Below are 14,907 nucleotides of genomic sequence, written 5' to 3'. Positions count from 1 at the left end.
AAAAAAAATGTTTGAGTTATTCTATAGTGAGAGACACTTCAAACTGTCAGCTTTCCTAATAAGATAACATCTATGCTTTCCATTTAATCAATACTGACAGTTCAAATTTAATTTCTCTGAACAATAAATGCGTTTTTCTTTACTGAATTAGTTGAATTATTATCTTCATGTTTCGGAAATAATTTTGTCTCCTCTTTTTTTCAGGAGAAGAAGATACATTCTACCAAAGAGAAGATGCCACTTAAAATAACGACAATAGGTGATGGAATGGTTGGAAAAACTTGTTTATTGATAACATACACGAAAAAAAGGTTTCCAACCGAATATGTGCCTACAGTGTGAGTAGAAACGTTGTAGATTAATAGAATAATCATTATAAAGATGCATGGAAATAGAAATAGAAATCTGAGTATACTTTTTAAATTTTTTACTCACTAAATATGGTATTCAGATTTTTATTTTAATTTATATTCAAGGGTAGCCCTAACGAAAAAAACAAAGATTTTTGTGATCTCCATTGATGATATATAAATGTATTTTATGTAATGATTTTTGAATTTTCATTCACGTGTGTGATGCATATGCTCAATTATTGTGAGTGGTATATTTTTCAAATATTTTTGAGCTACCTACATCTAACTGAAAGTACAGCTTTAGACAGAAAAAGATGGAAAACCATTGGTGAAGTCCCAAACAGGTAATATACCTTCGGGCTTTATTGTTTTTGAAGGATAATATAATTATTTTGTAAATTTTTCTTGATATGTAAAGTTATAGGAAAATGAAGAAGTTATAGGGATATAAAGCTGCATACAAATCAAATGGTTGAAGCTAAAGAAGAAGATATTTTCCAAAAACAATTAATTAAAGCTGGGTTTACACCAAAGTTATTAACAAAATGTTAATAGCTTAATCCTTATAGATTCTATTAGATTGAACGGAACTTGACAAACACATATGTTCATCATGTGTATGATAAGTTATGTTCAATCTAATAGAATCTATATAAGGATTGAGTTATTAACTTTGGTGTAAACTCAGCTTTAGAATCAGAACTGAATATATTTTTCACTTTTCAAATATAAAAGTCAATTATTGTGAGTAGTGTATTTTTCCATACTAATAAATTTAGAACTGAATATATTTTTCATTTCTCAAATATGAATGTCAGTTATTGTGGATGGTATATTCTTCCATACCAATAAATTTAGAATTAGAGCTGAATATATTTCATGTTTTCAAATTTGAAAGTCTCATTTTTGACACTGAACATTAGTGTCTATATGTTGGAAGCATCAGTGTAGAAAAATATGAAAACCTGTTTTTATTTCAATCAATTCCACACATTTAACTAAATGTAATATAATTATCATTAAACGAATATCCAAATTGAATGCTATAAATCACCCAGAAGACTTCTGCTACTGCAAATATTGACAACAGGGTAAACAGCTGGATGGTAATTCCCAGTAATTTTCATCTGTAAATGTAGTAAATTGTAATTCAAATACAAATTGAGTTTTATTTACAAAATCATTACAAATGAAGTACATGTATAAATAATAGAAAACTCTTGTGAATTTTCCCCACATAGACAAGTCTGTGTGTGGGGAAAGAATTCTAATGAAAAACAACTTGGAACTAAAAATAGAATAAAATAGTATTGTATTATTGTAAAATAAATGGGCGTCGTCGTCGTCTTCCTACAAGGATTAGGCGGCAATTTGCCTGTTCCGACTTCAAACTCACCATCACATCCATCTTTTACTTTATTAAAAATAAGTGGTATTGCAATTTATTGTTTTTACTCTATGAACAGATATATTATTTCTCAATATTAAGGTGGAATAAAAACGTTTTATTTATATCACATCGTTTTTATTTCACTGCAATCGCTTTTTCTGTTCTGTATTTGAGTGTTAATTTATTTGGATAAAGAATAAAGTGGAACTTGTCTTTTTTTCTTTAGGGCTACTCTTAAATATAAATAAAAATTTAGAAATCTGAGTAACCTTTTAAAATTGTTCAACCACGACATGGTTCAACTATAAAATCACTTGATAAAAATAATAATTATTAGTATTAGGCCTATTAGTTGACAATGGCATTATATATCCCAAACATTTTGTAATTGAACAATTTTAAACGGGTACTTGGATTTCTAATTTTTATTTATAATACGCCTAAACTAGAAATCTATGCTTGTTGGAGTGATTTATTTTCTTAGATAATTTACAAAATTGAATTGTAACTCTGTGTTATTGTCTACTACTTTTCATTCTAGTTTTCAACAATCATTATTCAGCTTTATCTAGTCTTACATTTTGCTGTTATAAAATCTGAATCTAAATCTAAAATCTTTGTATCGGTGAAATATATTTTTTGTATTCTACTTTTTTTAGCTTTTCTTCAAACCACGAACCAATAACGTTACCAAATCAAACTTGCAATATCTATCTCCTTATTTCATTAGTCAGGTTTTTCCAAGTCTGGTGATGAAAAAAAACTGACTAATAAAATAAGAAGATAGTTATGATTTGATTTGGTAACGTTATTGGCTCGTGGTTTGAAGAAAAGTTAAAAAAAGTTATCGCAAATCAAATTTGACTACCAAAAATTGTTTTGTATTGTTTTAATATAGTTGAAGTGGAGATTCAATAATTGTGTAATTTGTACTAAATAGTTTATTGTGATTGCAGATTTGATAACTATCCTGACACAATAAATGTAGATGGAAAGGATCATGACGTCATTCTTTGGGATACAGCGGGGCAGGAAGATTATGAAAGGCTTAGGCCTTTATCCTACCCTAATGTAAGTATATTATATTTAGAGTATTATAAATTATATTAATCTATTTTGGATTAGCCTATGTGTAACCTTATCTAAATTTGGGAGAGGAATAGCACAAGGTTACCTTATTTTTTCTCTCCCTATCATTTTGATGATGTACTTATTGTATCAATCAATAAAGAATACAAGAATGAAGAATAATAATATGATTAGTGAGAGATATATTATTTTTAATACACATATTGTATACCAAGTTGTATTTTCTGTAATTACTTCCATAAACGATGCTCAAAAATGTCAGATTAATTGGATTACCTAGTGAAAGATTAATATTTTTAATACACAGCCAGACAATACCAAAGTGTATTTCTGTGATTTTTATGAACAATGCTAGTATACCAAGTTGTATTTTCTGTAATTTTCATAAATGATGCTCAAAAATATCAGATCAATTGTATTAGTGAAAGATATAATATTTTCAATTCCAGCCAAACAATACCAAAGTGTATTTTTTCTGTAATTCTTATGAACAATGCTAGTATACCAAGTTGTATTTTCTGTAATTTTCATAAACAATGCTCAAAAATATCAGGACAGTAAACGATATAATATTTTCAATACACAGCCAGACAATACCAAAGTGTATTTCTGTGATTTTTATGAACAATGCTAGTATACCAAGTTGAATTTTCTGTAATTTTCATAAACAATGCTCAAAAATATCAGGACAGTGAACGGTATAATATTTTCAATACACAGCCAGACAATACCAAAGTGTATTTTTTCTGTAATTTTTATGAACAATGCTAGTATGCCAAGTTGTATTTTCTGTAATTTTCATAAACAATGCTCAAAAATATCAGCGGACAGTGAACGATATAATATTTTCAATACATAGCCAGACAATACCAAAGTGTATTTTTTCTGTAATTTTTATGAACAATGCTAGTATGCCAAGTTGTATTTTCTGTAATTTTCATAAACGATGCTCAAAATATCAGATCAATTGGATTAGTAGTGAACAATGCTAGTTCGATTTTTATGAACAATGCTAGAATGCCAAGTTGTATTTTCTGTAATTTTCATAAACAATGCTCAAAAATATCAGATCAATTTGATTAGTGAAAGATTTAATATTTCCAATACACAGCAAGACAATAACAGAGTATATTTTCTGTAATTTCCATAAACAATGTTCAAAATTATCAGGATATTTGAATGAAATCTAGCAATTGCTAGTTCTAAGTAATCTTTATTTTCTTCAAGCAAGATTCGAGTCAACTGTATAATCTTATTTGTATAGCTAGAACAAACAGACTATAGTGAGGTCCACGTTATAATGGCAGTGGAGAAAAATAGGAGAACAACGTTGCCGATCCTCTATCTTGTCAATGCCTTCTATAGACGGTAGCTGATACAGGTTTATTGATGTAATATTAACTGTTCGTTCTCGTTTAAAATAATCAATTATATTTTATTAAGCAAGAGTTATATTTTTCAATAATTTCATAATAATTAAGATGAAATATTTTGTTAATCAATCATTAATTCTACATTGTTGAAAGACGATCTGGCAACAGAGTAAAGCGGAAAGAGATAGCGCTATCCGCTTTGTTGAATGATGACAAGGATAGCAATAACATTACTAATCAAACACTGTCATTATAACGTGGATCCACTATAGTTGCTCGAGATCAGATTCTATAGTTTCTATTAAATCGACCCAATAATGTTCCATTACGGTACTCTAAACTTGACAATCAAGATTATACTGCTTTTAAATTAATGAGCTTAACTTATTAATTTGTCGTAAATGCACTTGTGATTTTCTGGCTTCAAATTTATCAGGATTTTTTATATTTTCCAATTTATTAATGCATTTTCTAGTCTAATAATAAATTATTCGTTTCATCTTTCTGGGGCCTGTTTCATAAAAGTTACAAGTCCTGTAATACAGGAGAATCACTATTCCAATTACATGCTCAATATAGCCGATAAAATCAGCTGTTCCTGTATTACAGGACTTTTAAATTTTTATGAAACAGGCCCCTGGTCAACTACTCAGATACAAAATTTCTAGTATAATGCATATTATTTTGACTGTGAATTTTGTGATCTTTATATATGTGTTTTCATATAACCTCATTTGGACTATTTTCATCAAAATTAGGGAGAGAGTCAGTTTTGGGTTTATCCTATTGATTCTCTCCCAATCATCAATTTGATATTGTAATTATTGAATGAAATAGATGAATAAATAAAAAATATATATATGATCTCCATGTAATTTTGTTTCTTTACAAATTTGACAAAATTTGTTTAAAATTATGTTATTTATAAGTTTTTTGTTTTGTTTTGTTTCAGACCGACTGTTTCCTAATGTGTTACTCAGTGGCCAGTAGAAGTTCTTTTGACAATATCCTGAGTAAATGGTATCCTGAGGTCAAACACCACTGCCCTGATGTTCCTGTAGTTTTAGTAGGTCGGTACCTCGAAAATTCATCTATTATTTATTTTATTTGAACAAAAAACAAGTGAGTTACAAAGATATAAATTATAAAAATCTGGTGTGGCGCACTCACACAACTTTCCTTGCCGTTATGAAAATTGATCACCTGACGCTAGTGTACACGCGCATCACAAGTCTATTATTCAAAGATTTGCCAGCCGGTGATAGGACAATAACGCTGGAGACACACATGAGGTCTGATATCTCTTCATAGTGGATGATTTAATAGAATCAACAGTTGCCAACAGTTTGCATTATTGAATAAACACATTTTCTTGAATTTCGAGCTTATTTCCAATTTTAGGTGAAAATGTCACTGAACATTAATTGTAGAGATTTTTATGCTCAATCTTTTCCACTTAATTTTTTTGTTTTAATTGTATCTGAAGCCTGATAATTGGGAATCTAAAATCACACTTTGCATTGATGGGGCGGAGCTCCTGAAATTTTTACAGATATAGGACTTGTGGCAGTTGATAGAACTTGATTTTTCTAGTTATAAATTTGATCAAAATCGTTGGAGCCGTTTTCGAGAAAATTGCGAAAAACTCTGTTTTTGACAACATTTTCGCCATTTTAGCCGCCATCTTGAATTGGATTTTTTCGAATTTGTTCGTGTCGGATCCTTATAGGGGAAGGACCTTAAGTTCCAAATTTCAAGTCATTCCGTTAATTTGGAGATGAGATATCGTATACACAGACGCACATACACTCATACACACACACACACACATACAGACCAATACCCAAAAACCACTTTTTTGAACTCAGGGGACCTTGAGACGTATAGAAATTAAGAAATTGGGGTACCTTAATTTTTTCGGAAAGCAATACTTTCGTTACCTATGGTAATAGGGCAAGAAAAGTAATAAATTATAAAAATTAGTTTTTGTACGGTTTTCTAGTGCAGCAGAACAGCTTAGAAATTGCCTTAGTATACTGCACACGTCAGGATGATAGCTGAGTTGAAACTCAGTCGAAGCTTTCTCGAAGGGCACTCGTCACCATCCTCGTGAAGTCGATGATAAATAAAAATAAAAATGACAAATACTAGAATTTATCTAGAAAATACATGCAGTCTAAACATGGAGACTGAAAGATGAATACGATACTGCAATTCAAATAATATTTATATATTATGAAGCTTTCATATTATGAAGGCTTGTCCAAATTTGTATAAAGACCAATCCAGTGTAGCCTACATTTCTCATCATCATCCGTCTCATATTCACGCACAAGCCTAGAGCTCATGTGGGCATCATACTCAGCAAAGAAATTATAATAATAACAAATCAGTGTAAAAATTTATACCTATCAAATTTATATCATTCCTTACACGAGGAATGCGCCCCAATTACTCCTAAATGAAATGATCCAGTACTTTTTCCAAATATTGTTTTAAGGAGACCTTAAAAACGTTTATTAACACGAGGAATGCGCCCCATTTACTCCTCAATGAAATGATCCAGTATTTTTTTAAAATATTGGTTTTTTGAATAACAAAACGTTCCACAACTTAAGCTGCGTTACACCAAAGTTATTAACAAAATGTTAATAACTTAATCCTTAAAGATTCGATTAGATTGAATGGAACTTGACAAACACATATGTTCATCATGTGTATGATAAGTTATGTTCAATCTAATAGAATCTATAAGGATTAAGTTATTAACATTTTGTTAATAACTTTGGTGTAAACGCAGCTTTATGATATTCAGCTCCTAAACAATATCATTTCATCCCAACTTTATCATTTTCCCGGCAGGTAGCTTCACACAGATGCATCTATAGTATTGATGGTATACCGTTGGAGGAGGTAGAGTCTTTTAAGGACCTGGGTGTGATTTACAGCTCTGATTTTACATTCAATAAACATATAGACCTTTTGTGTAGTAGGGCCAATCAGCAGATGGGGTTTATCTTGAGAACATGTTCACCTTTCAATGATGTCTCACCCATAATATTTCTGTATAAATCTCTTGTCCGAAGTATTCTTGAGTATGCATCTGAAATTTGGAACCCTTATTGTAATGATCAAGTGCTACTTTTGGAGCGTTTACAAAATAAATTTTTAAGGTACATTCACTTCAGAAAATTCAATTTCAATTGTCCGTTTGACTTTCCCTCTGACACTCTGAGAAATATGTTTCAATTGAAATCATTAAAAACAAGACGAGATGTTAAGTCTTTAATTTTTCTTCATAGCTTATTAAATAATAAAATAGATTCCCCATATTTGCTTTCATATGTAAATATTTATATATCTACCATATCACGTCGCTCCACTTTCTCTTTTTTTGTGCCCCGGTCCAGAACTGTGAGTCACTATAATTCTCCAGTCAACAGAATTCAAAGACTTTTCAACTGTTTCTCTGGGCAACTGGACATCTTCTGGTTCTCTCGTGGAAAATTTTATAGAATATTAAACAGTCTATTGTGAGATATCCTTGCTCAGTCGTGTTGTCGATTATTTGTTGCTGTATATAGATGTGTATCTATTGCACTATGTACTCGTACTTCTTACTCATTCTGTTGCTTCATTGGCAGGTACCAGTCCTCTGACATTCATTTGTTAGTTTTATCCATTCTTTGTAACATTTTTATTTTAATTTTAGAACCTTTTCATTTCTATATTCCGTTTTATAATTATTTTATTGTATACATCTATTTTTTCCTTCTCTTGTATTTCTATAGTTTTTTTTCTTTTAACAATATTGCAATTGAAAGTTACTTTGTTCATTTTTTTTTTCATTGTATTGTTGTATTTCACGTATTGTATCTTGTATTGTTGTATTTGTGAAGGAGACACATTAGGGGTAACCTGTTGTCTCCATAAATAAATAAATAAATAAATAAATAAATAAATAAATAAATAAATAAATAATAAATAAATAAATAAATAAATAAATAAATAAATAAATAAATAAATAAATAAATAAATAAATAAATAAAAATAAATAAATAAATAAATAAATAAATAAATAAAAATAAATAAATAAATAAATAAATAAATAAATAAATAAATAAATAAAAATAAATAAATAAATAAATAAATAAATAAATAAATAAATAAATAAATAAATAAATAAATAAATAAATAAATAAATAAATAATAAATAAATAAATAATAAATAAATAAATAAATAAATAAATAAATAAATAAATAAATAAATAAATAAATAAGTAAATAAGTAAGTAAATAAAATAAATAAATAAATAAATAAATAAATAAATAAATAAAATCAGATTTTATACAGTTACAGCATCAAGAATATAAAGTGAGCTTCTCATTTATTTGTATCAAGCCTTCTCATATCATATCAGTATTTGTATAGCCTATGAATGAATAAATAGTTGTAACAACCCTTTAATCCTCCACCCTTTTTTCGCAACACTATTTTTTATTTTGTTTTATTGTAATTGTTGTTGTTGTTTGCATGTATTCTTTTTGTTAATTTGTGTAATACTTGTTTGTGTGTGTGAATGAATAAATTGAAATTTAAATTGATATTTTTTCCAATTTTCCAGCAACAAAGTGTGTGTGAATGAATAAATTGAAATTTAAATTGATATTTTTTTCCAATTTTCCAGCAACCAAGACTGACCTCCGTGCCACAGATCACGATTCAGTGTCAACCGCTGAAGGCAAGAAGATGAGACGGAAAATAAAAGCGGTCAAACTGCTGGAATGCTCCGCCATGAACAAGGAGGGCCTAGAAAATGTTTTCGTCGAAGCTGTGAGGGTGGCTACCCGAGTGAGACCGAAAAAGTGTCGAGAGTGTAAAGTGCTTTAAAGTAAACTGATTTGTTGACATTTTACAAAAAATATAGAGTACTATTTGAATTATTCATATTAGAAATGTTGGGAGTGTAAAGTAGGTGCTGTACTTTGAGAAATGTGATTTGACATTATTTAACGAATACAAAATATTTTAAATATTCATACTAAAAAGGGTTGGGAGTGTACTACAGTCGCTAAAGTACTTTGAGAATAATGTTATTTGACATTTAACAAATAATATAATATACTGAAAATATGCATATTAAAAATGTTGGGAGTGTAGTAAAGTACCGTACTTTGAGAAATGTGGTTTGACATTTAACGAAATATCTGAATATAAATGAAAAAGACAAAATATTTTAAATATTCATACTAAATGGGTTGGAAGTGTACTACGCAGTCTAAAGTAAGTAGGCTACTTCGAAAAATGTGATTTGACATTTAACAAATAATATAATAATATACTGAAAATATTCATATTAAAATTGTTGGGAGTGTAGTAAAGTACTTTGAGAAATGTGATTTGACATTTAACGAATACCGTACAAAATATTTGAATATAGATAAAAAAGACAAAATATTTTAAATATTCATACTAAAAAGGGTTGGAAGTGTACTAAAGTCTAAAGTAATTCGAGAAATGTGATTCAACATTTAACAAATAATAATATAATATACTGAAAATATTCAAATTGAAAATGTTGGGAGTGTAAAGTAGGTACCTACTTTGAGAAATGTGGTTTGACATTTAACGAATACCGTACAAAATATTTGAATATAAATAAAAATATTTTAAATATTCATACTAAAAAGGGTTGGAAGTGTACTACAGTCTAAAGTACTTCGAAAAATGCGATTTGACATTTAGCAAATAATATAATTTACTGAAAATATTATATTAAAAATGTTGGGAGTGTAGTAAAGTACTTTGAGAGATGTGATTTGACATTTAACGAATACAAAATATTTGAATGTAAAAAGACAAAATATTCATACTAAAAAGGGTTGGAAGTGTACTACAGTCTGAAGTAATTCGAGAATAATGTTATTTGACATTTAACAAATAATATTATAATATACTGCAAATATTATATTAAAAAATATTGGGAGTGCGAAGTCCTTTGAGAAAGGTGCAGAAAATACGATTCTCGTATTTTTTTAAGCACAAAAAATGGAACAAAATCAAAATCCTTGTAGTTTCAAAGTAGCACTGATAAAGTCTTGTCGAAATATGTGTTGAATCACATTGTAATCTGTAGATAGTTATTTTTTCAAGATCAAAAATGTCTGAAAGTGCATATTTTCATCAAAATCTATAGGCATAGACTTTTTTATAAAGTGTAGAGTTTCTACAAGAAATTCGCAATTTTGTAGAAACTTGGAATTTATCATTGGAAAAAACTATAATTCAAAATTATTTCATGGTGATGAGAGTAGAGATAAATTTGTTACTTCCTGAATGTACAACAATTTACAATTTTATAGAAATTTATAATATGTAGAATTCCTTTTGAAAAATTTTTTGATTCGAACAAAATTATTTCATGATACTGTAATCGAAAGCAATGAAAAGCAGAATATTACTTTCTGAATCTGTAACAGACTTGTGCTGTAAAAGCCTTTTGTTTCAGTGTAGCGTGTTAGTATATGCTTGTAAATATAATAAATAATATAAATAAGTACCGTATATAAATGTGATTATATATGAAAGTGTTGTATTTTGATATATAGTTTTCAAAGAAGAAGAAGTCCTAGTGTTGTGTTCTATGCGTGTTTCGAAAAATCTAGGAATTTCCTATTAAATAGGATTGAATATGAAAAATGAACTGAAATAGTATATGAAAGTGTTGTATTTTGATATATAGTTTTCAAAGAAGAAGAAGTCCTAGTGTTGTGTTCTATGTGTGTTTCGAGAAATCTAGAAATTTCCTATTAAATAGGATTGAATATGAAAAATGAACTGAAATAATTACAGAATTTTCAATCCAAGACTTGTAGAATATTTTGCTTAATTTGATCTACTGTTAACTTTGTTTCTTAGACCTAAGTGAAGAGCCTTTATATATGCGTGTTTCGAGAAATCTAGGAATTTCCTATTAAATAGGATTGAATATGAAAAATAAACTGAAATAATTTTAGAGTTATCGATTCAAGACTTTTAGAATATTATGCTTAATTTGATCTACTGTTAACTGTGTTTCTTAGATCTAAGTAAAGAGCCTATATATTTTTAATAAGTGATTTGATAAAAAATGTGCTTCTTTAGGAACATAGGATTGTTTGCTGTTCTCTTAAAAGATGAGATTTTTATTTTTGTTTAATGTCATGTTTTGTGTAAGAAGAATTTCTTAAAATGTGAAATTTCATAGAGATATTAGAGAAAAAAGGGAAGAATTTGCTGTATATACGTCAGTTGTACCCTTGTACCATAGATGAATCATAGTATCATAGCATAAGCTTATGCTATATTTTCTCCATGTTTGCACTGAGTATGAAAATTTCATAAGTATTGAACTGTACTTTGTCTAGAATAAAAACCTTCAAGTTCATTTCAACTCCAAGATTACAAAAATCCATTCAAAATTACAACGTTCACCTTCCATCTGTACTATAATAAAGTAAAGAACTGGCTTATACACGTACGGGATAGGAAAATCATGTTTGACGCATCATCACGTCTCAACTACTGGACTGATTAACTTGAAATTTTGCATATATAGACTCTTAATTAACCGAGGATGGTTGTAGGCCTGTTTTCAAATCTCCAAAGTTTCATTACGTCAAGTTTTCAGTTTATCAAGTTAAAATAGACCCTTGCAGAGCACGGGTTATCTGCTAGTCTACAGTATTGAGTTGTAAATTACACAAGAACTGGACTCCTAAATCTGTTTACAAATTTTGTTTCATGTAAATTGTGTTTATAAAGTGATAGACTAAATTAATTTAGAGGATAGTATCATAGAGAAACAATAGCATAACTAGATATCTCATGGTATAGGGCGTTTATGTCGCAACTTTTACTGTAATCTCAAGCCGATTACTGTTGATTATTGTCGAATTTTACTGTTTTGTTGGGGTGAGAGTATATGGAAGGCACAATATGAGAGACTACCAGTGTCACACAGCTTCACGGGAAAGAATTACATGAAGTATCATGTTTTCAACTGGCTACATTTTGGGTAACTTATGTGAGACTGTGGAAACTGAATACAGTATATTATAAAGTAATGGGGAAGCAATTGAATATCCAAAATCCTTTCGAAAAGTTGAAGTTGAACATTTTGACATGTTATAGTAATGCGTCAACACATAACTGCCGAGCTGTCAAAACAAAATGTAGACTTTGCTTTGCTGTCAATGATATACTACTACTACTAGCTACTACTTATACTATACTACAATAAAATTAATACTAGTATCGGCTTGAGATAACAGTAAAAGTTGCGACATAAACGCCCTATACCATGGGATATCTACTTATGCTATTGTTTCTCTATGATAGTATTGAGCTTTCTTGGAACAGAGATTTCCAAAAACATTGGTTCTATGTGGTGTGAAGATTTTTGTGATCAGATCTCAATTTAATATTTATAAAATATCTGAAATTTAAATATTTGATTCATAATACGCATGCCTTATGTCCTTAAAGAATAATTGTAAAGTATCTTGAGTATAGTGCTCTATTTTAATATTTAAAATCTATTTTTTAATAAAGATGTGTAAATTTGATTTGTGTACCTTTTTATTGAAATTAACAACTGAATTATTTATCACTATTAAATTTTATAAAACTTTTAAGTGAAATAGCACTCACATTATTTGATGTGGCGACGTCCGTTTCGTGCTGGTATCGCACATTATTTATTGTACCATGAAGAAAAGCTATCTTTCATTCATCTATAGTGAGGTCCACGTTATAATGGCAGTGTTTTTTAGTAACTATGTAGACGTTGTGGAACGTTGGCTTCTGTACGGGAAGCCTAAAGTCCACAAGATTGTTTAATTTGCCTAAGTTTATCAAATAACACTCACAGATGGAATTAAATAGAGAATGCATTTATTCAAATGCTAATTGATATATAATTATTATTTAATTTTTGGATAGTAGTTCTCATCGAATTTCCATCTAGCTGTTAACCCTGTTGTCAATGTCTGCAGTAGCAGAAGTCTTCGGGGTGATTTACAGCATTTATTTAGGATTTTCGTTAAATAATAATTAAATAACACTCACTTAAAACTTGAGAGTTGTTTTTATTCAACTGTGTTGAATTTGCCAAATTGTTTGTATTATTCTTCAAGTTGTGGTAGTATTCTTAGCAAATTTGATGTAAGAAGTTTCGGAAGATGCTCACTTCAACTGTACAAGAAACAGTTATCAAAATAATACTAGAATAATGTTCATTATTTAAGAGATTCAATAGAAAACCATGTTCATATAGTCCACGTTATAATGGCAATGTTCGATTAGCAATGGGTATTATGCTATCCTTGTCTATCATTCAACAAAGCGGATAGCGCTATCTCTTTCTCGCTTTGCTCTGTTGCCAGATCGTCTTTTAACAATGTAGAATTAATAATTAATGGCGACATTCACTCCTATTCTAGAGTTATAAGCATTTGAAGATGAGTGATTTCTCTGATCTGTGAGTGGAGGAAATAATTTTATGTTTTCAGTAAATAACTCACCCTGTATTGTAGCGAAACGTCTCATATTATAGCTCAACACTTGTTAGGTCAACCTCTATCCATAGCCCCAATATCAACCAAATCTGGGAGATTTGCATTTTTCATGAAATCCATGAATTATGAAAATCCACAAATAAATGAATAATGAGATTTCTGACGAAAAATATTGGTAATTATAGCTTCTTTTCAAAACTGATTCATCCACTACCACCGTAAACAAAGCCGTAGTGCATTCGTGTGACGTCAGCACAGGTAGGGTTCCAACACCAATAAAAAATCGTTGATTTCAGCTGATCTATATCACCTAGTGTTTTTACTTTCCTTGTCCTATTACCATAAGTAAGGAAAGTATTGCTTTCCGGAAAAATTTAAGGTACCCTAATTTCATGTTTTCTATACGTTTCATTACTTTCCTTGCCCTATTACCATAGGTAAGGAAAGTATTGCTTTCCAAAAAAATTTAAGGTACCCTAATTTCATGTTTTCTATACATTTCAAGGTCCCCTGAGTCCAGAAAAAAATATTTTTGGGTGTTGGTCTGTGTGTGTGTCTGTGAACACGATAAATCCATTCCTAATTAACCGATTGACTTGAAATTTTAAACTTAAGGTCCTTATACCATGAGGATCCGACAGTAAGAAATTCAATAAAATTCAATTCAAAATGGCGGAAAAAATAGCGGATAATGGCTAAAAAACCATGTTTTTCACGGTTTTCTCGAAAACGGCTCTAACGATTTTCTTCAAATTTATACCCTAGATAGCTATTTATAAGCCCTATCAAATGACATGAGTCTAATTTCTGGGAAAATTGCAGGAGCTCCGTCATATTCCTGAGAAGAATGAATTTTGTTAAATTTCTATCACGATTTTCTCAAAAATGACTTGACCGATTTTTTTTTTAAATTCATACCCTGTATAGTTTATAATATATCAGCTCTATTAACTGGTATGAGTCTCCTTCCTGAGAAATTAACAGGGGGTCCACCCCATCTTTGAGAAATTTACTTTGTAACCTCCTTCTCGTGCGTGAGGTAGGTAGGTAGGTAGAGCAGTTTATTCAAAAGAACACATGTCGATATTTATTTGTAGAACAGCTGTTTTGACAACTTTTAAAAATTCTTCAAGTTGTGATAGTA

The 14,907-nt window shown here is 29.5% G+C and overlaps 1 protein-coding gene and 1 long non-coding RNA gene across 2 annotated transcripts; both read left to right on the top strand.

Moving 5' to 3' along the window:
* Positions 1-204: 204 nt before the first annotated feature.
* LOC111063596 (ras-like GTP-binding protein RhoL) lies at positions 205-9,836 on the top strand (the record flags this gene model as incomplete). Its single annotated transcript, XM_039439816.1, is given in 4 exon segments — positions 205-338; positions 2,700-2,814; positions 5,158-5,275; positions 8,894-9,836. Coding segments are annotated over 4 exon segments (570 nt in total), but the record flags the coding sequence as incomplete, so codon positions are not given.
* Positions 9,837-10,920: 1,084 nt separating this feature from the next.
* On the top strand, positions 10,921-12,812 carry LOC120354012. Its single transcript, XR_005572766.1, has 2 exons — positions 10,921-12,232; positions 12,500-12,812. It is a non-coding gene; the product is annotated as an uncharacterized LOC120354012 (long non-coding RNA).
* Positions 12,813-14,907: the final 2,095 nt, after the last annotated feature.

The sequence above is a fragment of the Nilaparvata lugens genome, chromosome 13 (genome assembly GCF_014356525.2).
Source record: "Nilaparvata lugens isolate BPH chromosome 13, ASM1435652v1, whole genome shotgun sequence".
NCBI lineage: Eukaryota > Metazoa > Arthropoda > Insecta > Hemiptera > Delphacidae > Nilaparvata > Nilaparvata lugens.
The sequence above is the reverse complement of the archived record's forward strand: the minus strand, read 5'-3'. Positions and strand labels throughout refer to the sequence as shown.